The 26,874-nt window shown below is 44.7% G+C and overlaps 1 protein-coding gene across 5 annotated transcripts in view; it reads left to right on the top strand.

Moving 5' to 3' along the window:
- LOC119863459 (interleukin-5 receptor subunit alpha-like) overlaps positions 1–23,017 on the top strand; it is a 39,423-nt gene extending 16,406 nt beyond the window's left edge. For 2 of the 5 annotated variants that reach the window (XM_043496472.1, XM_043496441.1), the window contains 5 exons: positions 11,993–12,137; positions 16,514–16,613; positions 17,389–17,479; positions 19,647–19,716; positions 20,257–21,491. In XM_043496472.1, the coding sequence (XP_043352407.1) occupies positions 11,993–12,137; positions 16,514–16,613; positions 17,389–17,479; positions 19,647–19,716; positions 20,257–20,345 (495 nt within the window). In that variant the 3' untranslated portion in view covers positions 20,346–21,491. Of the gene's footprint in view, positions 1–11,992; positions 12,138–16,513; positions 16,614–17,388; positions 17,480–19,646; positions 19,717–20,256; positions 21,492–22,323 lie in introns of those variants that run through there. The other 3 variants (XM_038421984.2, XM_043496567.1, XM_038421975.2) reach the window with 3 other exon arrangements.
- Positions 23,018–26,874: the final 3,857 nt, after the last annotated feature.

Here is a 26,874-nt window from a genome sequence, read left to right as displayed (position 1 = left end):
CATTGTCTGCCTCCGTGCATTCGTCTGTGCTCTGTCAGTGTGGGAGGACAGCATAAGCTCAGAGAACATTTCATCGCGAGTGCATTTTTTTCACCTTCTAATCTTTGCTGGCCTCTGGGAAGGAGAAGATCCTGTGATCCTTGAAACACATGCAGCTGGCGGAGAAAAAAAAGGGACAGTGGTATTTGAAAAGACACATTTTATAGAACAATGGGTACACTCTTTCACAGTAAACCTTGCTGTTAACATTACATATATAGCACATGTGCTTTCGTTACAAGGTTGCATTTTGCCTTCCCCCCACCACGTGGCTAACAGCAGGGAACATTTCTAATCAGCCATAGGCAAACAGCCCAGCAGGAACGGGCACCTCTGAATGTCCCCTTAAGAAAAGCACCCTATTTCAACCAGGTGACCATGAATGATATCACTCTCCTGAGGATAATACAGAGAGATAAAGAACGGATGTTGTTTCAAAGCCAGCAAACATACACGGCAATGCTTTGTTCTACAATGATTCCTGAGTACATGCTACTGGCCTGGAATGGTAAAGTGTCCTACCATGGTGGATGGAATAAGGTTGCCCTCCCCAGAAACCTTTTGCAAAGGCTTTGGGAGTATATCCAGGAGAGCCACGAATGCCAGGGCAAATTAATCATTAAACATGCTGGCTTTTAAACTGTGTATAGTATTTTAAAAGGTACACTCACCAGAGGTCCCTTCTCCACCTGGTGGGTCTGGGAGGCAGCCTTGGGTGGGTTCGGGGTGTACTGGCTCCAGGTCCAGGGTGAGAAACAGTTCCTGGCTGTCGGGAAAACCGGTTTCTCCGCTTGTTTGCTGTGAGCTATCTACAACCTCCTCCTCGTCGTCTTCCTCGTCCCCAAAACCTGCTTCCGTGTTGCCTCCATCTCCATTGAAGGGGTAAAACAACACGGCTGGGGTAGTGGTGGCTGAACCCCCTAAAATGGCATGCAGCTCATCATAGAAGCGGCATGTTTGGGGCTGTGACCCGGAGCGGCTGTTCACCTTTCTGGTTTTCTGGTAGGCTTACCTTAGCTCCTTAAGTTTCATGCGGCACTGCTTTGGGTCCCTGTTAAGCCTCTGTCCTTCATGCCCTGGGAGATTTTCACAAATGTTTTGGCTTTTCGAAAACTGGAACATAGTTCTGATAGCACGGATTCCTCTCCCCATACAGTGATCAGATCCTTTACCTCCCGTTCGGTCCATGCTGGAGCTCTTTTGCGATTCTGGGACTCCATCATGGCCACCTCTGCTGATGAGCTCTGTATGGTCACCTGCAGCTTGCCATACTGGCCAAACAGGAAATTGAAATCAAAAGTTCGCGGGCCTTTTCCTGTCTACCTGGTCAGTGCATCTGAGTTGAGAGTGCTGTCCAGAGCGGTCACAATGGAGCACTCTGGGATAGCTCCCGGAGGCCAATACCATCTAATTGCGTCCACAGTACCCCAAATTCGACCCAGCAAAACCGATTTCAGCCCTAATCCCCTTGTCGGGGGTGGAGTAAGGAAATCGATTTTAAGAGCCCTTTAAGTTAAAAAAAAAAAAAAAAAGGGCTTCGTCATGTGGACAGGTGCAGGGTTACATCGATTTAATGTATTTAATGATTTAATGAGCCTCGCGAACCAGCTGAGCGGCAGCGAACCAGCGGAGCAGCGGGGACAGCAGAGCAGCTCACAGCAGGAGTTTGCCTGGGACTGGTAAGTATCCGAGTGTGTGTGTTTGCTTGCTGAGGAAGTATCCGAGCGTGTGTTTGCTGGGAGGGCAGGGAGAGAGCCTGAGTGAGTGTCTGATTGGCTGCTAGCCTGCAGGGGGCGGGCATTAGGGTGTCTGTGTGTTTGCATCAGGGAAGCCTGGCTGTTTAAAAATAGCCAGAGCCTCGCGAACCAGCTGAGCGGCAGCGGAGCAGCGGAGCAGCGGGGACAGCAGAGCAGCTCACAGCAGGAGTTTGCCTGGGAGTTCGCCTGGAGTGAGCCCAGTGAGGCTTACATCTTGCCAACGTCTCTGAGGAAGCTCATAGTAGGTAGGTGATATGGAAGGGGGGGGTTCAGCTGTTGTGACCTGCACTGGATGTGCCATGTTTGTCTTTCTTCCACAGGACAGAAGCGACTTTGTCTGTACAAAGTGCAAGCTGGTCTCCATATTGGAAGAAAAGATTGAAGGTCTGGAGCAACAGTTAACGACCCTGCGTTGTATACGAGAGACTGAGGATTTTCTGGACCAAACTCAGGATAGCCTTCTAGGGGCACAAAGCTCTAAAGATGTAGAGCAGGTTGCACAGAGGAGCCAAGAGGCCAGTGAAGAAGCTTGGCAACATGTGACCTCCAGAAGAGGTAAGCGGAATGTCCGGGTTCCAGTAACACAGACACAGGTAACTAACCGCTTTCATGTTCTCTCCACAGGTACCAATGCGGAGAGTGGACCAGATGATATGTCTGGGGGGAGAAAGCAGAAGGAGACTCCGCTGGTTGGGAGGCATGAGATGCGATGTCCTGAGGTTGGGGGTTCCACGACCACCACTCCCAAGAGGAGAAGGCGGGTGGTGGTGGTCGGGGACTCTCTCCTCCGGGGGACTGAGTCATCTATCTGCCGCCCTGACCGGGAAACCGAGAAGTCTGCTGCTTGCCAGGGGCTAAGATTCGTGATGTGACGGAGAGACTGCCGAGACTCATCAAGCCCTCGGATCGCTACCCCTTCCTGCTTCTCCACGTGGGCACCAATGATACTGCCAAGAATGACCTTGAGCGGATCACTGCGGACTACGTGGCTCTGGGAAGAAGGATAAAGGAGTTGGAGGCGCAAGTGGTGTTCTCGTCCATCCTCCCCGTGGAAGGAAAAGGCCTGGGTAGGGACCGTCGAATCGTGGAGGTCAACGAATGGCTACGCAGGTGGTGTCGGAGAGAAGGCTTTGGATTCTTTGACCATGGGATGGTGTTCCATGAAGGAGGAGTGCTGGGCAGAGACGGGCTCCATCTTACGAAGAGAGGGAAGAACATCTTTGCCAGCAGGCTGGCTAACCTAGTGAGGAGGGCTTTAAACTAGGTTCACCGGGGGAAGGAGACCAAAGCCCTGAGGTAAGTGGGAAAGCGGGATACCGGGAGGAAGCACAGGCAGGAATGTCTGTGAGGGGAGGGCTCCTGCCTCATACTGGGAATGAGGGGCGATCAACAGGTTATCTCAAGTGCTTATATACAAATGCACAAAGCCTTGGAAACAAGCAGGGAGAACTGGAGGTCCTGGTGATGTCAAGGAATTATGACGTGATTGGAATAACAGAGACTTGGTGGGATAACTCACATGACTGGAGTACAGTCATGGATGGTTATAAACTGTTCAGGAAGGACAGGCAGGGCAGAAAAGGTGGGGGAGTAGCACTATATGTAAGGGAGCAGTATGACTGCTCAGAGCTCCGGTACGAAACTGTGGAAAAACCTGAGTGTCTCTGGATTAAGTTTAGAAGTGTGTGCAACAAGAGTGATGTCATGGTGGGAGTCTGCTATAGACCACCGGACCAGGGGGATGAGGTGGATGAGGCTTTCTTCCGGCAACTCACGGAAGCTACTAGATCGCATGCCCTGATTCTCATGGGTGACTTTAATTTTCCTGATATCTGCTGGGAGAGCAATACAGCGGTGCATAGACAATCCAGGAAGTTTTTGGAAAGCGTAGGGGACAATTTCCTGGTGCAAGTGCTAGGGGAGCCAACTAGGGGGAGCGCTTTTCTTGACCTGCTGCTCACAAACCGGGTAGAATTAGTGGGGGAAGCAAAAGTGGATGGGAATCTGGGAGGCAGTGACCATGAGTTGGTTGAGTTCAGGATCCTGACGCAGGGAAGAAAGGTAAGCAGCAGGATACGGACCCTGGACTTCAGGAAAGCAGACTTTGACTCCCTCAGGGAACAGATGGCCAGGATCCCCTGGGGGACTAACATGAAAGGGAAGGGAGTCCAGGAGAGCTGGCTGTATTTCAAGGAATCCCTGTTGAGGTTACAGGGACAAACCATCCCGATGAGTCGAAAGAATAGTAAATATGGCAGGCGACCAGCTTGGCTTAATGGTGAAATCTTAGCGGATCTTAAACATAAAAAAGAAGCTTACAAGAAGTGGAAGGTTGGACATATGACCAGGGAAGAGTATAAAAATATTGCTCGGGCATGTAGGAAAGATATCAGGAGGGCCAAATCGCACCTGGAGCTGCAGCTAGCAAGAGATGTCAAGAGTAACAAGAAGGGTTTCTTCAGGTATGTTGGCAACAAGAAGAAAGCCAAGGAAAGTGTGGGCCCCTTACTGAATGAGGGAGGCAAGCTAGTGACAGAGGATGTGGAAAAAAGCTAATGTACTCAATGCTTTTTTTGCCTCTGTTTTCACTAACAAGGTCAGCTCCCAGACTGCTGTGCTGGGCATCACAAAATGGGGAAGAGATGGCCAGCCCTCTGTAGAGATAGAGGTGGTTAGGGACTATTTAGAAAAGCTGGACGTGCACAAGTCCATGGGGCCGGACGAATTGCATCCGAGAGTGCTGAGGGAATTGGCGGCTGTGATTGCAGAGCCCTTGGCCATTATCTTTGAAAACTCGTGGCGAACGGGGGAAGTCCCGGATGACTGGAAAAAGGCTAATGTAGTGCCCATCTTTAAAAAAGGGAAGAAGGAGGATCCTGGGAACTACAGGCCGGTCAGCCTCACCTCAGTCCCTGGAAAAATCATGGAGCAGGTCCTCAAAGAATCAATCCTGAAGCACTTATAGGAGAGGAAAGTGATCAGGAACAGTCAGCATGGATTCACCAAGGGAAGGTCATGCCTGACTAATCTAATCGCCTTTTATGATGAGATTACTGGTTCTGTGGATGAAGGGAAAGCAGCGGATGTATTGTTTCTTGACTTTAGCAAAGCTTTTGACACGGTCTCCCACAGCATTCTTGTCAGCAAGTTAAGGAAGTATGGGCTGGATGAATGCACTATAAGGTGGGTAGAAAGCTGGCTAGATTGTCGGGCTCAACGGGTAGTGATCAATGGCTCCATGTCTAGTTGGCAGCCGGTGTCAAGTGGAGTGCCCCAGGGGTCGGTCCTGGGGCCCGTTTTGTTCAATATCTTCATAAATGATCTGGAAGATGGTGTGGATTGCACTCTCAGCAAATTTGCGGATGATACTAAACTGGGAGGAGTGGTAGATACGCTGGAGGGGAGGGATAGGATACAGAAGGACCTAGACAAATTGGAAGATTGGGCCAAAAGAAATCTAATGAGGTTCAATAAGGATAAGTGCAGGGTCCTGCACTTAGGATGGAAGAATCCAATGCACCGCTACAGACTAGGGACCGAATGGCTCGGCAGCAGTTCTGCGGAAAAGGACCTAGGGGTGACAGTTGACGAGAAGCTGGATATGAGTCAGCAGTGTGCCCTTGTTGCCAAGAAGGCCAATGGCATTTTGGGATGTATAAGTAGGGGCATAGCGAGCAGATCGAGGGACGTGATCGTTCCCCTCTATTCGACACTGGTGAGGCCTCATCTGGAGTACTGTGTCCAGTTTTGGGCCCCACACTACAAGAAGGATGTGGATAAATTGGAAAGAGTACAGCGAAGGGCAACAAAAATGATTAGGGGTCTAGAGCACATGACTTACGAGGAGAGGCTGAGGGAGCTGGGATTGTTTAGTCTGCAGAAGAGAAGAATGAGGGGGGATTTGATAGCTGCTTTCAACTACCTGAAAGGGGGTTTCAAAGAGGATGGCTCTAGACTGTTCTCAATGGTAGCAGATGACAGAACGAGGAGTAATGGTCTCAAGTTGCAATGGGGGAGGTTTAGATTGGATATTAGGAAAAACTTTTTCACTAAGAGGGTGGTGAAACACTGGAATGCGTTGCCTAGGGAGGTGGTAGAATCTCCTTCCTTGGAGGTTTTTAAGGTCAGGCTTGACAAAGCCCTGGCTAGGATGATTTAACTGGGACTTGGTCCTGCTTTGAGCAGGGGGTTGGACTAGATGACCTTCTGGGGTCCCTTCCAACCCTGATATTCTATGATTCTATGATTCTATGATTCTAATGCTACTAAATTTGACCTCAATGCCTAATGTAGACCCGGGCTGAGAAATTCCAAGCCCTGCAGCAAATGACCTAGCAAATGACCTTTACTATTCTTTCTTCTCAGTAGAGCTGGTCAAAAAGTGAAAACCTATTTTCATGAAGTTGTAGAAAGTTTTCTTCATTTTGAAAGGAATCAGGTTTTCATTTGTTTTGTTTTCTTTTTTATTGAAAACACTATAAAACGATTACTGACGTTTTTCATTTATTAAACAGCAGATTTTTTGTTAAAAGAAAAATGTCGATAACCATCTCAACATTTTCAATTTTAAAAATATTGACATTCATTATTTTGTGAAAAATGAAAAAAATAATCAACAATACTGACAAATTTCCATGAGAAATGTTGATTGAAAAGACCAGTTGACTCTGAATCTTTGTGTTGAAAAATTTTGAGCAGTTCTACTTCTGAGTCATTGCTGATCAAAACTTCCTTAGCACATACTAGGGTGTTAGAGAGGCTATCTTTGAGATGAGGTATTAAAATGAATGGTTTCAGAGTAGCAGCCGTGTTAGTCTGTATTCGCAAAAAGAAAAGGAGTACATGTGGCACCTTAGAGACTAACAAATTTATTTGAGTATAAGCTTTCGTGAGTGAGCTGCATCCGATAAAGTGAGCTGTAGCTCATGAAAGCTTATGCTCAAATAAATTTGTTAGTCTCTAAGGTGCCACAAGGACTCCTTTTCTTTTTATTAAAATGAAGGCTCACTTGTTATTTAAGAGCTTGTGATATGTTTTGCAAGAGGATAGGTATGTCCTGGTCAAATTAAAGATTTGCTATTTTATTGTACTCCTTTCCTAAATTTAATTTACAGTTTCAGTATTTCTGAAACTGGTGAATAGAAGTAACAGATCTCCATAGGCATTGGCATAGGCATTTTGAGTTCTTGTGTGTATGAGGGGTGTTATATGCATGCAAGTGTTGTCATAATTGCAGTATTTAGTTGAAATTGTGAAAGAGTACATATCTTAAACTCTAGGCCTTATGCTTATCTTCCCTTAAGAATGTCTGCTAAATGTGTTTTTTTGTAGTTATTGCTATAGTTTTAAATTCATATAGATATAGATATACTTTGAAACAAAGACACTGGAAGTTAAAAACAGAGAACGGCCTCCACAATTCATGCTTCCAAAGTTGAGTGTAGACAGAACTCCATGTGCACAAGAAGCAAGTTGTGGGAATTCTGAACTTGTCTGTGCTCAGAATAGAGAGATCACCCTGCACTGAGCTACTGGTGAGCTGGGTCCAATCTAAGCTATAACCTAGGATTACAATAACACTGGAAAACTCTGGACAATGGACTGGAGTATTTTTGGACACCAAGAAGGAAACATCCCTACTCAGAAAAGCCCTTAAAGATGTGTTTAGGTGCTTTCTTGAATTGGGGCCTTAAAGCACAATGTTGCATTTTAATAGGAAATTAGTTGAACATAAAAATTTCAGCATGAATTTAATTAAGACTTGCCAACTTTCCATCAGATATTTTTCTCCCTTTAAAATAAAAATGTATTGGAAAAATAAAACTAGATATGTAGTTCACTCTCAAAATATATATTTAGTCCCCAGTCCTGCAAGGATTTACTCGTGCACTTAATGTTACACACATTGAACTCAATGGCAGTATTCACCTGCATAAAATATATATGTAGGTCTTTGCAGGACTGAGATTGTAACCTGTGTATTTCAAATGCCATAATTTGTACGTGATGGCAAAAATCCTACAATAAAACATCCAGTATTGCTTTTTTATGAGTGCTATGAAGATTTGAAAAAGCTTCTCTATATAGCTCAAGCATCTAAACTAGTTGTAGTAATGAATACAGTGTAATATTAATATTTTGTAATATTTACTTTAGAGATGGATCTCATCTGCCTTAGTTTTTTTTTAAAAGCACCTGACACTATAAAATGTAAGCAGCTGAGCTGAAAAGTTATGGTCAATTTATCTAGACAGCTAAATTGTAGGGCTGTCCATTACTCTCAGTTAACTCAAAAAAATTAATTGTGATTATTCATCGCACTTATAACACTAGAATATGAATTGAAATTCATTACATATTTTCAGATGTTTTTCTACATTTCAATATTGATTTCAATTACAACACAGAATACAAAGTGCACAGTGCTCACTTTATATTGTTATTTTTTAATACAAATATTTGCACTGTAAAAATGATAAACAAAATAAATAGTATTTTTCAATTCACCTCATACAAGTACTGAAGTGCAATCTCTTTATCGTGAAAGTGTAACTTACAAATGAAGATTTTTTTTGTTACATAACTGCACTCAAAAACAAAACAGGGTAAAACTTTAAAGCCTACAAGTCCACTGAGTCCTACTTCTTATTCTGCCAGTTGCTAAGACAAACAAGTTTATTTACATTGACAGGAGATACTGCTGCCTGCTTCTTATTTACAAAGTCACCTGAAAATTGAGAACAGGTGTTCACATGGCACTTGTGTAGGCAGTGTTCCAAGATATTTACATGCCAGATATGCTAAAGATTTGTATGCCCCTTTATGCTTCAGCCACCATTCCAGAAGACATGCTTCCATGCTGATGATGCTTGTTAAAAAAATAATGCATCAATTAAATTTATGACTGACTCCTTGGGGGTAGAATTGTGTGTCTCCTGCTCTGTTTTACTTGTATTTTGCATATATTTCATGTCATAGCAGTCTCGGATGAGGACCTAGCACATGTTTGTTTTAAGGACACTTTCACAGTAGATTTGACAAAATGCAAAGAAGGTACCGATGTGAGATTTCTAAAAATAGCTACAACACCCGACCCAAGGTTTAAGAATCTCAAGGGCTATCCAAAATCTGAGAGGGTCGAGGTGTGGAGCATGCTTTCAGAAGTCTTAAAAGAGCAACACTCTGATGCAGAAACTACAGAACCCAAACCACCAAAAAAGAAAATCAATCTTCTGCTGGTGGCATCTGACTCAGATGATGAAAATGTACATGCGTCAGTCTGCACCACTTTGGATCATTATAAGGCAGATTCCATCATCAGCATGGAAGCATATCCTCTGGAATGGTGGTTGAAGCTTGAAGGGACATATGAATTTTTAGCGCATATGGCATGTAAATATCTTGCAATGAAGGCTACAACAGTGCCATGAAAACACCTGTCTCACTTTCAGGTGACAAGAAGCAGGCAGCATTATCTCCAGCAAATTGTAATCAATCTTGTTTGTCTGAGCGATTGGCTGACCAGGAAGTAGGGCTGAGTGGACTTGTATGCTCTAAAGTTTTACATTGTTTTATTTTTGAATGCAGTTTTTTTTTACATAATTCTACATTTGTAAGTTCAAATTTCATGATAAAGAGATTGCACTACAGTACTTGTATGAGGTGAACTGAAAAATATTTTTGTTTTTTACAATGCAAATATTGATAATAAAAATAAATATAAAGCAGTGTACACTTTGTATTCTGTATTGTAATTGAAATCAATATATTTGAAAATGTCAAAAACTTCCAAAAATATTTAAATAAATAGTATTCTATTTTTAACAGCATGATTAATCGTGATTAATTTTTTAATCTCTTGACAACCCTACTAAATTGTTATATACCCATTCTTTGAAAATCACAATATAAAGTGGAAGTGTGCTATATGCATATTGTTGCTTTTGTAACCCACATGCACTATTAGAACTGTACTTTTCCTCTTCAAAATAGACACGTGCATTGCTCAGCATTTTCAAATTCAGTGCAAAAAGTTAGGTTTTAGCAAAGTCTGTATTTAGACACTTAAACACAAGTACTCTGAGTGTGTGAGGTGCTGAGCACCTGTAGCCTTTGCTGAAGTCAGCATGTGACTAGCTCTGTGCACAAGGAGGGCTCACATGAAGCACACTGTCAGGGTCTAATCTAAGTATCATACAACAAAGGGCAACAATGAATAAAGCCTGGAGGTGGGGGCAGAGAAGGATGAAGGTCATATCAGTGAAAGGTTGTTACACAGGCTAAGTCTGGTATTTTAGAGGAACATTTGTCAAAGCGCAAAGGACAGTTAGGTGATTAACTTCCATTCAAAGTCAGTGGGAGTTGGTCACCTAACTGCCGTGAGTGCCTTTGAACATGCCCCGTCCCCCACCCCACCTGAGATGTTTTAGTTGTTTTTATAAAAAGTAGCATATAAACGTTTTTGGCATTCCTGGACCGAAGGCTGAGATGGAGGTCAGGAAGGATTTGCAGGAGGAGAGTAAAGTCACATGGTACACAGGGTCACACCTATGCTCTGCACCAGCCCATGCCGAGAAGAAAGCACGCAAAATCTTTTTAAAGGTGTAGTGTAGTCGGCACCTCACTTGCTTCCCCAACATAAGAGCATAAGAATGGCCATACTAGGTGAGACCAAAGGTCCATCCAGCCCCATATCCTGTCTACTGACAGTGGCCAATGCCAGGTGCCCCAGAGGGAGTGAACCTAACAGGTAATGATCAAGTGATCTCTCTCCTACCATCCCTCTCCACCTTCTGACAAACAGAGGCTAGGGACACCATTCCTTACCCATCTTGGCTAATAGCCATTAATGGACTTAACCTCCATGAATTTATCAGGTCTCTTTTAAACCCCATTATAGTCCTAGCCTTCACAACCTCCTCAGGCAAGGAGTTCCACAGGTTGACTGTGCACTGAGTGAAGAATTTCCTTTTATTTGTTTTAAAGCTGCTGCCCATTGATTTCATTTGGTGGCCCCTAGTTCTTATCTTATGGGAACAAGTAAATAACTTTTCCTTATTCACTTTCTCCACACCACTCATAATCTTATATACCTCTATCATATTCCCCCTTAGTCTCCTTTTTTCCAAGCTGAAAAGTCCTAGCCTCTTTAATCTCTCCTCATATGAGACCTGTTCCAAACCCCTAATCATTTTAGTTGCCCTTTTCTGAATCTTTTCTAATGCCAATATATCTTTTTTGAGATGAGGAGGCCACATCTGTATGCAATATTCAAGATGTGGGCGTACCATGGATTTATATAAGGGCAATAAGATATTCTTGGTCACCTAATTGCCGTGCGTGCCTTTGAACCCTCTCCTCCCCTCTCCCCCGAGATGTTTTATTTGCTTTTATAAAAAGTAGCATATTAACATTTGGAGTTAATACCACTGGAGTCATTCTGCCTTGCAAAATTATAATGATTCCAGACCTCATTGCTTAGGTTATCACAATCTCCCTGCACAGCTCTCTGCCTCTTAGTTTATTCCTTTGTATCTTTCTTCCACTATTGATTCTCCTTGTCAGTAACAGTCCCCTCCCCTCCTTTTTTTCTGCCTCTTGTAAAGCATGTATTATTGCTCATGTATGATAGTCAGCCTGAATTTTCATAAATGACTAATTATTTTAGGTGCCTCAATTTTTCAGTGTCCAACTTGAGAGACCTTAATGGACCCTGACTTTCACAAATGCTGAACACCCACTCTGAAGTCCCTTTTAAGGTTAGTTACCCCAAAATTGTGGCACCCAGAATTGCTAGTTATTTTTGAAAATGTAGGCTATTTCCATAGGGAAACAAATACAATTCTGTGACAAAATCAAGCCAAACACTAACAAAACCAAAAGAGCTTGGCCTTAATATGGTTTTCGTAATATGGCTCACTCTAATAGAAAATCAACAAGGAGTCATTACTCTTTGTGTATTAAAATTCTCCTGTTCTGTAGCTTCTCAGCTTATCAACTCCCAGGCTTTGCCCTTTTGTTTTGGAATCTGACTTTTCATATACCCCAGCTAGCAATCAGACTGTGATTTACCATAATCACTGTCACTAAAAATATATCTATATTAGGTTTGAAAGAGAGACAATGACATTTGAGATCTCTAGTATTATATGTTTCTGAGTTGTATTGCTAAATCACTAAAACAAAACCTGTGCTAGTCCATAGATGTGTCTGAAGAGGAATATGTGCATCCAATTCATGATCCAGCAAAACAATATGTTGTTCAAGTCAGAGCAAAGAAAACAACATGCATAAGTAACAAGATTTGGAGTGAATGGAGTGAACCAGTTTTTATTAATGATGGTAAGTTACCAGACTTCTATGACTCATAATATATGAAAGGGAAGAACTTTAGCTGCCAAAAGGCAATGCCAGAAAAAATAGGAATACGTGGCCACATCTTGGGGATCTGCCAGACTACATGCAGTGCAGGTTGAGAGAAGGGGTGCAAAGATGGAGTGAAGTGCCTAGGAATCCTAGTCATGGACCAGGGCCACTTTGTGCTAGGCACTGTACAAACACAGGAAGACAGTCCTTTCCCCCAAAGATCATAGTCCTCTGATCCTGGGGCCATTGTGTGCGGGGCTGTTCTCTTGGCTGGCTGCTAATTGTTCCAAGAGGGAAAACTTCAACTGGGGGTTAGCACTGTATAGGACCATCCCAAACCTGACTCCTTTCCTCCAGTCAAATCCCTTACCCTAAAGCATGGAGCTATCTTAGTGGCCTCTTCATTGGCTTTGCATTACTGGAGAACTTCCTCCTGAACTGGAGTGATCCTTCTGAGAACAGAAACACTAGCCCTATGAACAAAATCCGTCAATGGCACAAATGCAAAGCAGCTATGTTGCCCTCAAAGGAGTTGGCCTAATATATTCAGCCCTGTTAATAGATTATGAGGACAGTTGTTCATTCTGGTAGAGCTAGAAATTGGAAGAAGTAGGAAGTTAGGTTTATGCCACCTTTTCATCTCTCCATTCTGGAGCTGTCCAATTTATACTTCCTTGCCCATGGCCCCCAGGGGACATTTCAACAGCCCAGCAGAAATGGAGCACACAGACAATTGCCTACACCCACTATGCCAGGGTTATTCCACCTCCTTGCTACCCAGGGAGACCCCTATGCTGGGGTATTCCTGATGAGAGAATCTGCTGCCTTTTTGGCATCTTGATGGTGTCAGACTGGTGTAAAGGGGCCACAGAGCAACGGAGCACTTAGCCCTATATGCATATATATGAAAATATATATTTGTGTGTGTATGCGTGTGCCTATGCACAAAATCCTACACATATCTAATCATTCCTTCAGTGTGTCCTTCAGAGGATGCTCTATCTGCCCTCCAGCTTTCTATGGGGCTTCTACAGAGCTCTGTCCTTGGTCCCCTTTTCTTCTCCATCTTTCACCTTAGTTCTGCCCAATCTCATCCACAAACACAAATTCAACTACCATCCCTGTGCTGGTGACTCACAGATCTACTTGTGTGCCCCAGACCTGACTCCTGTCCAAATGAAAATCTTTGCCTGTCTTTCTGACATCTTCTCGTGAACATCTAGCCATCAGCTAAAGCTTACCATGGCTAATCTTTCCTCCCAAACCCTTCCTGCTGTCTCCTTCCTTGATCACTATGGACAACACCACCATCCTGCCAGTCACTCAGCCCTGTAACCCAGGCATCGTCTTCAGCTTGGACATGAATCAGGGATGGCTCCGGGGATGTAAAATATGTAAACAAGACTTGATCCTTTGAGAAGAGAAAATGGGTTTATTCACTCTCCACCCATAGCCGCTAAGAAAAAAGAAACAAAAATTGAATAGCAGAGTTCCCTAATATGAGTAGTCGTTGGTTTCCTGCTCTTCAGATATGAACAAATCTAAAAGAAATTGCAAAGGTGACTATGTTAAAAGCAGACATGGTTTACTGTAAACACATGCTACACCCCTGGGATGAATACAGGATCTCAGAATTAACCATATCCAGTAACAGTATCCTTAGATATTTGGGGAATATGTTCCACTGCTTCATCCCCCTCAAAAGCCAGTTCGCTAGATCCTCCTTCCTGCACTCAGCCCTGCAAGTACTTCTGGTCCTCTTTTTCCCTTCCTTCCCTCAGAAGTTTGCAAGGTTTGTATGCTAGGGTGGGGAGATTGCCAGGAGCACAACCTTCCTTTACCCATCCCTAGATCTCTATTGAGCAAAAGTACTTAAACACATGCCTAACCTGAAGCAGTCCCTGACTTCAGCCTGTCTGATACCTTCCTGAACCAGGGCCCCAGAGGGCAGGGAAATGTCTGCTGTTTTTTCTTCCTCAGTCCCCAAAGAGTGTGGTCAGAAGGAGAGTAGACCTGGTGTTGTAGCTGGGGTAAGGAGTGCTCCGAGCTCCTCTTTCTCTCTGATCTGTCTAAGGAGACCTAGAGTTAGCTGAGTCATTCACTCAGCATAAAACTTGCTGCTAAAATGGAAAGCAACAGACCCTGCTCTGAATTTATCTCCGGAACACACATTTAAGAAAAATACCTAGTTCATCTTAAGGTGTATAAAGATTTGTTAAAAGCCATTCTTACATACCACTCTGCCTACCAGTTTGTAAATTGCTTAGTTTCTCCTGATTTCACAGTAAAACCATGTGAAATAGATATAGATAAGTTCAAACTGGAAGCCCATATTCAAGCCCTTCATGTTCTGAAATTGATCTGGGTTGGATCTAAAACCAGTTACACATCTCGCCTGATGGTAGCACAAAATGATGAAAAACTTGAGTGCTAACCTTACCTGGTTTCTGCCATTTTGAGTTACATTCTATGAAGTGTGTTGTTCAAAGGAATCTGAACCTAAGCTTTGGTTCAGTTTTGAGCCTCAACCCTAATTTAAAACAAATCCACATTCAAATATGGCCTCCTCAGCTCACATCCATGAAATCAGCTAGTCTTCACTCAAAGATGGTTATTATAATTTGTATTGTGGTAGTGCTTAGTGCAATAGGTCTCGCATAAACACACATGAAGACAATTTTGCCCTAAAGATTTTACAATCTAATCAGAAATGTAATGACACTTTTTGCTGAGTCTGGGACTCAGTTTTGAATGCACAAGGAACCTTGATTCAGGCATGTTTTGCATGGTTTCAGCTTTGAGTGCAAAGAATTGGAACAACTTTAGTCACAAGGTTAAAATGTACCCAATATAAACCACATTGAATGAACTACATAATGTATGAGCAAGTTCTGTGCTATAAAAACTGAACCTATAGAATATTTACATCAAAAGCAGATGCCCCTACCATAATTCTATTGTGCATAGAATAGCAGCATAACAGTAATACTTCTGGAAACTATAAAAATAACAATAAAATAAATAATAACAGCTACCTCATATATAGCACATTTCATCAGTAAATCTCAAAGTGCTTTACAAAAGAGTTCAGTATCATTATCCCCATTTTGCAGATGGAAAAACTGAGGCACAGTGCGGCAAAGTGACTTGCCCAAGGTCACCCAGCCAGTCAGTGGCAGAACTAGGAATACACCCAAGGTTTCCCTCATTCCACTCCAATGCTCAATCCGCTACCTCTCATAAAATCTCAAAGAAGTGTTATCTTTGGACTTATAGCATTGCAGAAAGGACCATAATATCATTTGATTCAATAATTCATAAAAAAGAGGCCATAGAGCAGGGGTGGGCAAACTGCGTGCCAGCCATTTTAATCCGGCCCTTGAGCTCCCGCTGGGGAGAAGGGTCTGGGGCTTGCCCTGCTCCGGCGCTCCGCTGGGGCATAGGGTTGGGGGCTGCTCTGCGTGGCTCCCAGAAGCAGCAGCATGTCCCCACTCTGGCTGTTAGGCGTAGGGGCAGCCAGGGGACTCCACTTTGCATGCTTCCCCGCCCCAAGCACCACCCCCATAGCTCCCATTGGCTGGGAACCGCGGTGAATGGAAGCTGCAGGGGCAGTGCCTGCGGATAGGGCAATGTGCAGCACAGCTGCCTGGCCGCACCTCCGAGTAGGAGCCAGAGGGGGGACATGCCGCTGCTTCTGGGAGCCGCTTGAGGTAAGCGGCACCTGGATCCTGCACTCCTGAGCCACCCCCCTGTGCCCCAACCTTCTGTCCCAGCCCTGATCCCCCTCCTGCCCTACAAACCCCTCAGTCCCAGCCCAGAGCACTGTCCTGCACCCCAAACCCCTCATCCCTAGCCCCACCCCAGAGCCTGCACCCCCAGCCAGAATCCTCACCCCTGCTTTCCCAAACCCCTGCCACTGCCCTGAAGCCCCTCCTGCCCTCCAACCCCTTGGTCCCAGCCCAGAGCACCCTCCTATACCCCAAACCACTCATCCCCAGCTTCACCCCAGAGCCTGCACCCCCAGCTAGAGCCCTCACCTCCCCCGCACCCCACCCCCTGCTGCCCCAGCCCGGAGACCCCTCCTGCATGCTGAATTCCTCATTTCTGGCCCCACCCCAGAGCCCGCACCCCCAGCTAGAGCCCTCACCCTCACCCCCTCCCACACCCCAACCCCAATTTTGTGAGCATACATGGCCTGTCCTACAATTTCCATACCCAGATGTGGCCCTCGGGCCAAAAAGTTTGCCGACCCCTGCCCTAAAGTGTATAGTGCAACCATTTATGGTTTTACCTTTTGAGGATTCTATATTCTCTTCACTTTACTAAAACTAACTTTCCCTCTTCTTTTTAAGAATATAAAGATAATAAAATGAACACCTGGAAGCTGCTCATACTAATTTTGTTTCCCTCCATGATCTTCACTGGAGGATTGCTGATATTTCTTTGTAGAAGGTAATATACATTTTTTGGGAGGAGCAGATGGGGAGGGAAAGGGGGAGTTGTCTTTCTGAGGATACACAGACACTTTGATGAATCAATGTTCAATCAAAAACAGATCTTCCTTTTCATAGGGGGGGTCATTATACTTAGAATAATCAGGTCATTGTGAATTAGGGGGCTATAATTCTGAAGACTAATCTGATGAGAGGCTGAGTGCCCATAACAGCTGCTGACTTCTCTGGGGATACTGGGAACATATGTGTACTGTTCCTTAAAAGCTGTAGCAAGAAGCCTGGCTGGAGGAGAACCTGGGAAAGTGCTAGGTAGAAGTTCTCTAGTGAAGTAGAGAGAGGCAGGTAGACAAGCTTTTGGGACAATGTCGTTTTTCCTTTGCTAACAGTCACTTGATCAGTGCTAGAAGAAGTTGACCTTTTTCTGTGACCTATATATCCTTGTCAGATACAGACAGCGTTCAGCATCTTTCAGCAGGCACAGCTGGTAGGATCAAGTCTCCAGTGACTTGCCCAAGGCCACACAGCAGGGCAAGCCACAGACAGAGCCAGGGTTAGAACTTATACATTCCTGATACCTTGTCCTATCCTCAGACCAATAGACCTTGTTGCCTTTAGACTGATGCTTCCTCTTTGTGTATACCGCTGGTTTACTTAACATGTTATTTTACACGTGCTCACAAACAAGATAAAAATACCCTGGCATAAACAATCTGCTCCTGCCGACATTTAACAGCAATAACAACCCTGTGTTTTCATCTCTCTCTCTCTTATAGGTATAAATGCATTGATCCTATATGCACACCTATCCCACACCCTTCAGACAGAATCAGAATCTGGTTAGCTTCTGATGCTGCTCTGTGTCAGGTACAGTACATGCTGACCTTTTCCTCCAGTACAGTGCTATGTATGTTGCACATACAGGGTCAGGATGGTATGGCTGAAGAAATTTAGTCAGCTGGGCAAATAATAGCAAAGAAATATTCTGGACTATTCTTGTGTCTCTAGCCCATGGAGCCGCTGGGATGGAATTTTCCACACCTTTGATTCAGTGTTTGTGTATGTTTAAGCTGGAGAAAAATTTGGGGCAGTCATTTGCATTGGTGCCAGTTCAGAACCCCAGTGCTCCAGAGGAACTCAGAGAGTGATTGTGCCTCCAGGATAATCATGGCCATCTCCCTAGCTGGTTGGCCCGGTGTATATGGTGTATGGGAGTGTGTGTGCCCCTACCGTTCTCCTTTTGAGACACTGTTCAAAGAAGATGTTAATATGTGGATCTCCTCCTCCCTATCCACTAATAACACCTGTCCTTGACAACTCCACAGGATCTTCGTTCTTCTATTGGATTCCATTCCATTCCAAATAGGTTCTTATACTATGCCCAGCACTGTAGTATCTGAGCACCTTCCAGTAGTGCATTGAGCAAGATGACTAACATCTGTCACATGTTTGTTTTCTAATCCTCTCCCCAGAAGGAGCAGTGTGTGGAGTGGAGCGCTTCATTTGGGATTTTTTTTATAAGGTCAAAGAAATGCACCTGGCACTTACAGCATAAGGTGGTGAGATTTGTGACAGTGTTATACCAATAAAATAAAAACCAGCAGGATTTTATTAAAGGGGAAAAGGCAAAATGCCGCATTTATTGTCAATACAGAAAGAATCATAGTAAGCAGTTAGTTATAGCTATAACATTCCATTCAATTTCATATTTATTCACACATTCATTCATACACACACACACACACACACACACACAGGTTCTGCAAGGTTGTTATCATAGTTACCAGTCTTAGAGTTGCTCATGCCAAGCCACTGGCCAGGTGGCCTGGACATGAGGAGGGAGCAGGGCCTTGTCAGATGCTTATCGGATGCTCCTGGAAGTTGGTTTGCAAAATCAGACCCCAAAGTTCTCACTTTCTAGAGTCCATTTTTATAGGAATTTATTCCTATGCCAGTCTATGGGAATTGCTTCATCATGCTGTTGCTGAATCAATCAGCAGATGGAACATTCCTGATGGCTCCGTGCTGCCAGATGTTATCTTGTTCGTTGGTTCTCCCATCTTTGAGGCTGTTGAGGATTCCAGTCTGCCCTCCGGGGGTCCTCTGGTTATTTCCACTTGACGCCTTCTTCAGCCAATGGACACTGGATTCTTAAGCTGGCACCTCCCTGATCATTCAGTTATTATCCACACCAATCATCCATCCACATACATCCTCTATCTCTATTTTAATCACAATTGTTAACAAAGCGAGATGAATACAACAAAAGGGCGGGGAGTCTCTGGGTACTATTTCTGTTGTTACAGAGTATTGCTTTGAGTCTCTCTCTGTGTGAGTAGTTGTTGTTACAAAGAATTGCTTTGAGAACAGACTCTGTTTTAGGATGTACTAACACAATTAGCAGCTTGCAAGTTTCACACAGAGAGGGAGAGAAACAGTACCAAAACCCAAGAGACCTCTTAATTAGTAATACCCTGGAATTTAAACTATGGGGAATCAAACTTATTTGTGATTTTAATACAGAACTTCTTTAACAACAGTCCTTGGTTTCTGCGGGATTTCAATACTTAGTCTTGGGCAGCCTCTCAGAAAGCTTTGTTCATTTTGTGCTCCTGAAGAGTAACTAGGGAAAAGGTCACACCACGATCTCTTTCAGGAGATGAAAAACCCAGCCAGAACTCAGGGGAAGATGAGCCTTCTCTCCTGAAGAAACAATATCTGTCTCCACTTCCTTCTGTGATTGGCCAAACTCATTTGCCACCTTTTCTCAGCCAAAAAGGGCATTGCCTTATCGCTTTCCTCAATAAAACAGTGCAAATTAAACTGATATTTCTGTACAACAGTTCGCTGTGGTTTGCCAAACTGTAAGGACCAAGCCATGGTGGTCGTGTCTATGTTAAGCGTGTCCCCTGGCATTTCTAAGAGGTTTTTTCAGAGGCACAGAGCCTCTTTTTACTTTAGCAACCTTGTTTATTCATTATGTGAATGGAAGATCCAAACAAGCAGTTACTAATGTTGTATATTATTAACACAACAGGAATATGGCCTGGTTCCCCAAACTCCCGACATGCTGTTTATCAGCGTTCTGAGCACACCTGTCACAGGTAGGTCCAAGGAAACACATGTGTCTACTGACCTGCTGGTGACAACAAATGGCAGGGGCGAATGTTGATAGCGCTGACAGAAGAGGGAGATTGGTATATGGAATAAAGAGTACTTGGCAGATCCTGTATATGAAATAATGGTTCTGTATAGAGATGAGAGTGGGACACAGAAAAATGACTATTAGTGTCAAAATGCCTGGAGAGACTTGCCCAGACCCAACCTGTCTCATCCACAAATGAGCTTAACCCCTGAAATAAGATAATATTTATTATCTTGGGGGTAGATGCCACAAGCCCATGTTTCATAGTTACACTGTCCCAGGAGCAGACCATATTGGGATTCAGAGAGTAAGGTGGCTGAGGCAAGGAGTGAACTGAGAGTCTAACAATGTAGTCTCTGTTTCCCACTTTGCTCCAGTAATCTATCCCAACCTGCACATGACACGTGGTTTGCACAAATGTAACAGAATGCAGAATCTGATCTCATTTGCTACACCACCGAGTGAAGGCATTTGTGTGTAATACAATTTTACTCAACAGAACTATGTTTCAACACAAGTGAAGTGAACATGTACTCCGAGATCATGTTGGTCCCTCTGGAAAAGAACCAGCACAAGGGGATTAACTAATGAAGATTCTTAAGCATCTGGAAAACAGCCTACATGTATTAGCATATGTATCCTGAGGGATGATAATCCTCATTGCTGTGTCAGTGGGTTATCTTTTCTGTGATGAATTATCTTGTGGAGATACTCCAGTTGAATCCAAATAGGTTTGAGTCAAGAACAGTCTGAGCCCAGCAATTTGACAGATCTCAAAAAGGTTCTACTAGTGACATCATGAGATTCCTGAAATGTGTATTTGGGTCACAAGAACAGACACCAGAGACAGTTTGTAGTTTGCCTTTTACAACTACTCTTAACCACAACACTATTATAGCTACATAATAGAGGGTTAAAGCCAGTTCAGGTGAAATAACATGGGGTAGTTTTTGGATGCAAATTATGCTAGGATTTGGGATTAGAGTCGAAGGTCAAATCAGGGTTAGTGTTTGGGTTTTCATTTCATAGCACTGTTATCACATGAGATTGTGGCCAGAAGAGCATGATCAGCTGTTCTTACAAGACCAATGAATAGTTGTTAAATACCTGATTGATTTATGGCCAAGCTGAATTGTGGGTGATGACTGTTTTTTATAACATTCCTGGAGGTAACAGCTCCTAAAGGCTGTATAAAACTTTGAGACATTTATAATCTGAAAACATTGTATCATATTGTTGATAAGCAGACATCAGCAGAGAAATAATAGTCTTGTATAAAGATGTAAGATCCTTTAATGCTAATGAAGAAATGGCTTTTGGACATTGTAACTGGGTGGCCTGCCCCTTTAGGAGCCAAAGACCTGGAGCTGGCCAGTCCCAGCTAGTTAGTTTATTGGCCACACATGAGAGAGAGAAAAAATGGAGTTCTACCAAACCTATTTATAAAAGAGCAGCAAGAAGCCATGAGGTCAGAGAGACTTTGAACAAACAGAAAGATTTGACTTCAAAGCTCTCCAGGCGCGGAGAGACCCTGAGCAAGCAGGAGAAGGCGTGCAGGGCTCTCCAGGCAGGGGAGAAGCCCAAGGTCTTACAGCAGAAGAATCTGTTGCTGGAATCCGGAAACTTTTGTGTGGGGGCTCTTACATTTTGTCAGGGTTCAGAGGGTAGAGTCTTTAACTCATTTCAACTGTTTCTTTCAGATTGCTTTATTAAATGGAGATAAGCTGACATTAATTAGAGAGTTCAACTTCTTTTTGATGGGGCTGTTAAAGTGACCTCATTGTTACCTCATCAAAAGAGAAAATTATGGCAGGCTGCAGCAGAGACTTATGTAAGCAGGGTCTGAATGACCTCTCCACTGACAGCTAGCTGGGGATGGGAAAAGATTTCAGGACCAGACTGTATTTAAATGAACACATCCACTCCACCTAGGTATCCGGTGGACAGGAGTTATGTAGCTTCAAGTGATCACCTCTGGCTGGTGTTGGGTTACAAATCACTTTAGAACTTAATTCAGGGGTAGTGAAATGTTGTTATCAATGTTGTTATCTTTACTGTATGAGTAAAGGGCAGCAGAACTGCGCTAAGCCTGTCCTGACTGAGGGGTCACCCTCAACTGAAATGAACTCACTAAGTCAGAGGCTCGAATGCCAGAGCAATGTGAAAGTAGGAGGGGGTGGGGATAGGTGTCCCTGCCAGAAGGTGTGGACTCTATTTCAAAGCCCCAGGCACAGTGTAATCTGCCTCTCCCCACTGTTCAAGGATAGAGCTAAGTAAAAAGAACAGGATGACTTGTGGCACCTTAGAGACTAACAAATTTATTTGAGCATAAGCTTTCGTGAGCTACAGCTCACTTCATCGGATGCATCGAGCTGTAGCTCACGAAAGCTCATGCTCAAATAAATTTGTTAGTCTCTAAGGTGCCACGAGTCCTCCTTTTCTTTTTTGCAAATACAGGCTAACACAGCTGTTACTCTGAAATCTGTCAGAGCTAACTAAGGCTCCATTTGGAGTCTTTTGTTTTGTTAAGTGATCACTACAGTTTAAATCACTCCTTGTGGGACAGCATTTCTGCCCAGCTTGCTTCAGCAGCCCCATTAAGAGATGACAATCACTGAGGCGAACCTCAAGAGACTGACCTGCAGAGATCACAACAGAGAAGTACGTGGCAGCAGAAGGTGACTGTGTCTAGCGCAGCAGCCGGCAAGATGGCCAGTGGAGTAGAACTGTGAGTAAAACATCCAAGAACTGTGGCTTGCAGGAAGGTGGCTGGCAGAGCAGCGACGGTGGAGCGGAATGACAGCTGGTGGGGCGGCTGGTGGAGTGATAGCCGTCCCGCGAAGTGGCTTCTGGTGGAGTAGCCAGCATAACAGGGAGCGGCTGGCGGGGCAGCCAGTAGAGCAGTGGTTGACCAGCAGGGCAGGGAAACCAGAGCAACTGTTCAGATGGTGGAGCAATCAAGGTGCCCTTCACCCCCCCACCCCCGGTGGGAGGTGACCTCACACAGATGCACCTCTGAACTCTGGGTCCACACTGACCAAGGACAACCACTGTGAGTGAGGTGTGGTGAGGGAGCAGAGAGGGGCATGGAAAAGGAACTTTTGGTTGTAGAACTTAAGAACCTGAGACAGAAGACATTGCCCCATGCATTCTGGGGTAGATGTTTTGCTCACAGATTTATGTTTATGAATCCTGCTTGTGGCATTTTCCCTAATGAATATTGGGTGACTTCTGTTCTTTCATTAAAAGTTTGTTTTCTACACTCAGACTCTGTGCTTGCAAGTTGGGAAGTATTGCCTCTCAAAGGCGCCCGGGGTGGTGTGTAATTGTCCCAGGTCACTGGGTGGGGGCTCGAGCCAGTTCTGTGTTGTATTGTTGAAAAGGAACCCCTAGATATTGAACCCGGCCCTAGTTGCTGCCAGCTCCACCTGGCAGAAGGTTACACATCAAAGCTGAGCAGATTTTGGAGCAAAGAGTTTCTAGTTATACAATTTTCCGAGGGCATTGCCAGGACAAAGTGCTAGCAAAGGGAGACAGCTTTAGGGAGTAAGAGGAGAAAGGAGGATATTTTCTGCTATCGTGTAGGTTATTTTTCAATATTTTTATAACTGAGTGGCAGTTCTGTGCTGTCCAGCTAGGGCTGTTTATTTTTTCCTATCTTTTTAAGAGATTTTTCTCTCCATTTCCATACAATTGCCAGCAGTAAGAGTTTATTCTGAGGAAGACATAGTGAGTTGGCTCTCTGAACTGCTAACTGAGGCAATCACTGGCTGATCCTGGAGAGGGAACAAAGTACCCTGGACTTGCAAAGTCAGATAATAGCTTGTGTGAACAGTCATTGAGAAGGCTGCAGTCTTTCCCCATAGAGATTACTAAAAATGGGCGCTGACAACCATAAAGCCCTATCCAGTGCCCAATGAAGTCAATAAAAGGCTCCCATTGACCTCGGTAAGCACTGGATCAGGCCAGTAGTGACCACAGGGAGAGCCAAATGATCTACAGCAGTGGTTCTCAAACTAGGGCTGCTGTTTGTTCAGGGAAAGCCCCTGGCGGGCCGGGCCGGTTTGTTTACCTGCCGCGTCCACAGGTTCGGCCGATTGCGGTTCCCACTGGCCACGGTTCGCTGCCCCAGGCCAATGGGGGCTGCAGCAAGGGCGGTCAGCATCTTTTGGCCCGCACCGCTTCCTGCATCCCCGATTAGCTTGGAGTGGCGAACTGTGGCCAGTGGGAGCCGAGATCGGCCGAACCTATGGATGCGACAGGTAAACAAACCGGCTCGGCCCGCCAGGGGCTTTCCCTGAACAAGCAGCGGCCCTAGTTTGAGAACCACTGATCTACAGCACCCTGGCTATTGTTACTTGTCTTTGTGGCATGGAGTTTTTATGTCAGGTAAGCATGCCAGTGCTCCCCCACCTGCAGCTATGATCCTGCACCCTATCACACTATCAAGGGGGAAAATGCTCATTAGTTTCTACACATCAAATCCTGTTTCAAACCGTCATTGCAACTCCTTTTGTTTCTTAATTGTGTAACTTTAGAGCCCTCGTGGCCAAGATGGAGTCTGCTCTGCAGGCAGTTCTGGCCAAGAGACGGCGTGCGCAGGAATGCAGCAGGAAAAATTCCTTTCACCCCAGGGGCACCTGTTCCAAACCCCCCAGACTGAACACACCCACCCACAGGAAAAGTACAGTGGATATCATAAAGGGAGATATTTATTTACAGAGGGATAAGAGGAGAAAAACAACAAGCGGGAATATAGGGGGAGCAGTAGAACAGGGCTGCATCCAAACCAAGGCCCCACAGATCAGTGGTAGCACAGTCTGAAAGGGCAGACACTGAGCAATGTGTCTGCACACAGAGTTCAGGAGGCCTGGGCAAAGTTCCAGTTCAGTGCTGAGTTTTGTGTGCTCCTGCTAGTCTTCGGCGCCAGTGAACTTTCCCTAACAAACCCCTTCAGTGCCCTTTTTTGCTGCTCTCTGCAAAGCCACACAGAGCAACCACCTCCCCACTTAACTAGCTAGCAGCCCGCTGCCTTATTCCCAGCGCAGAGTTACAAGCCCCAGTACTCACAGCCCCTTGCAGCTCTGGGCGGCAGTGATAGCAGGTCCAGCTCTGGCTTGTCCTTCTCGGGTGATTCCTCCCTGGCACAGTGCTCCTCCTGGCTCCTGTCCTGGGGCGTCCCCGATCAGCCGCTCTGTCCCTCCCAGGCTTCAGGCAGGTTCTTTCTGCTTCCTTTGTCCAGGGCCTCCCGGCTGCAGCCCTTCTCGCCGGGGGGAGCTCCCGTGCCATACCCCCAAGTTTTCCCTCCTTTCTCTCACTACTCCCCCTTCCCACTAGGAAAAAGATTTAAAGGGGCAATGCTCTCTCAACCCCAAGGTGTTACACTTGTAAACGAAAGATACCATTACCAACACACTTATCTTTCACTCAGGAGATCAGACACCCAAAGTACTCTACTGGCTGCAGTTCTAGCAATAGCTCGGGAATGTGGCTAACTCTCTGGATGAACATGGCAGCCATTCTACTCTCGCAGTGCTACATGGCATGAGGTGAAGGTATCACTTCTCCAACTCAAAGCACAGAGGATGCATTTTAGAAAGAAGAGGCCCTAATTCACAGCCTTTGAAGAGGCCTTAATTCACAGCAGTTGAAGATACAGTTCATAAGGTAGACGTATTAAAATAGCAGGAATGCAACTGACGTAAACAAATACTACACAATAGCGAAGGACTTCTGGAGTCCAGACTTCAAATGGTGAATCAGGCAACAGTGAGCATGGAATAATACTTTTTGGCCTGAAGGACTCTTAGCCCACAACTGGTGCCTGGAATTAAAGTGACACATGATGCCTACACAAGTGAAAATAATGTGTCGTCATTAACGGCCAATAAACTGAACGACCAGTTTGTAAAATAAAAGTTACTCTGTCTTTAATCATCTCATTTTAGGCCTCTTTTGTTCACTTCACACAATCACACACAGTTCAGCCCCCCTGGCAGTTTCCGTTGGAAAGAAGCCTGGGACTGTACTATCAGGTATACTGCAGATAAAGATTAAGGAGCAAAAAGCTACGTGAGGCAAACATGTAGAGCACCAGCTTGCACTCTGTGAGACACTTACTTAACAAAAACAAAAAGAAAAGGAGTACTTGTGGCACCTTAGAGACTAACAAATTTATTAGAGCATAAGCTTTCGTGAGCTACAGCTCACTTCATCGGATGCATTTGGTGGAAAAAACAGAGGAGAGATTTATATACACACACACAGAGAACATGAAACAATGGGTTTATCATACACACTGTAAGGAGAGTGATCACTTAAGATAAGCCATCACCAACAGCAGGGGGGGGAAGGAGGAAAACCTTTCATGGTGACAAGCAGGTAGGCTAATTCCAGCAGTTAACAAGAATATCAGAGGAACAGTGGGGGGTGGGGTGGGAGGGAGAAATACCATGGGGAAATAGTTTTACTTTGTGTAATGACTCATCCATTCCCAGTCTCTATTCAAGCCTAAGTTAATTGTATCCAGTTTGCAAATTAATTCCAATTCAGCAGTCTCTCGTTGGAGTCTGTTTTTGAAGCTTTTTTGTTGAAGTATAGCCACTCTTAGGTCTGTGATCGAGTGACCAGAGAGATTGAAGTGTTCTCCAACTGGTTTTGAATGTTATAATTCTTGACGTCTGATTTGTGTCCATTCATTCTTTTACGTAGAGACTGTCCAGTTTGGCCAATGTACATGGCAGAGGGGCATTGCTGGCACATGATGGCATATATCACATTGGTAGATGCGCAGGTGAATGAGCCTCTGATAGTGTGGCTGATGTGATTAGGCCCTATGATGGTATCCCCTGAATAGATATGTGGACAGAGTTGGCAACGGGCTTTGTTGCAAGGATAGGTTCCTGGGTTAGTGGTTCTGTTGTGTGGTGTGTGGTTGCTGGTGAGTATTTGCTTCAGATTGGGGGGCTGTCTGTAAGCAAGGACTGGTCTGTCTCCCAAGATCTGAGAGAGCGATGGCTCGTCCTTCAGGATAGGTTGTAGATCCTTGATGATGCGTTGGAGGGGTTTTAGTTGGGGGCTGAAGGTGATGGCTAGTGGCGTTCTGTTGTTTTCTTTG

Source organism: Dermochelys coriacea, chromosome 1 (genome assembly GCF_009764565.3).
Source record: "Dermochelys coriacea isolate rDerCor1 chromosome 1, rDerCor1.pri.v4, whole genome shotgun sequence".
NCBI lineage: Eukaryota > Metazoa > Chordata > Testudines > Dermochelyidae > Dermochelys > Dermochelys coriacea.
The sequence above is the reverse complement of the archived record's forward strand: the minus strand, read 5'-3'. Positions and strand labels throughout refer to the sequence as shown.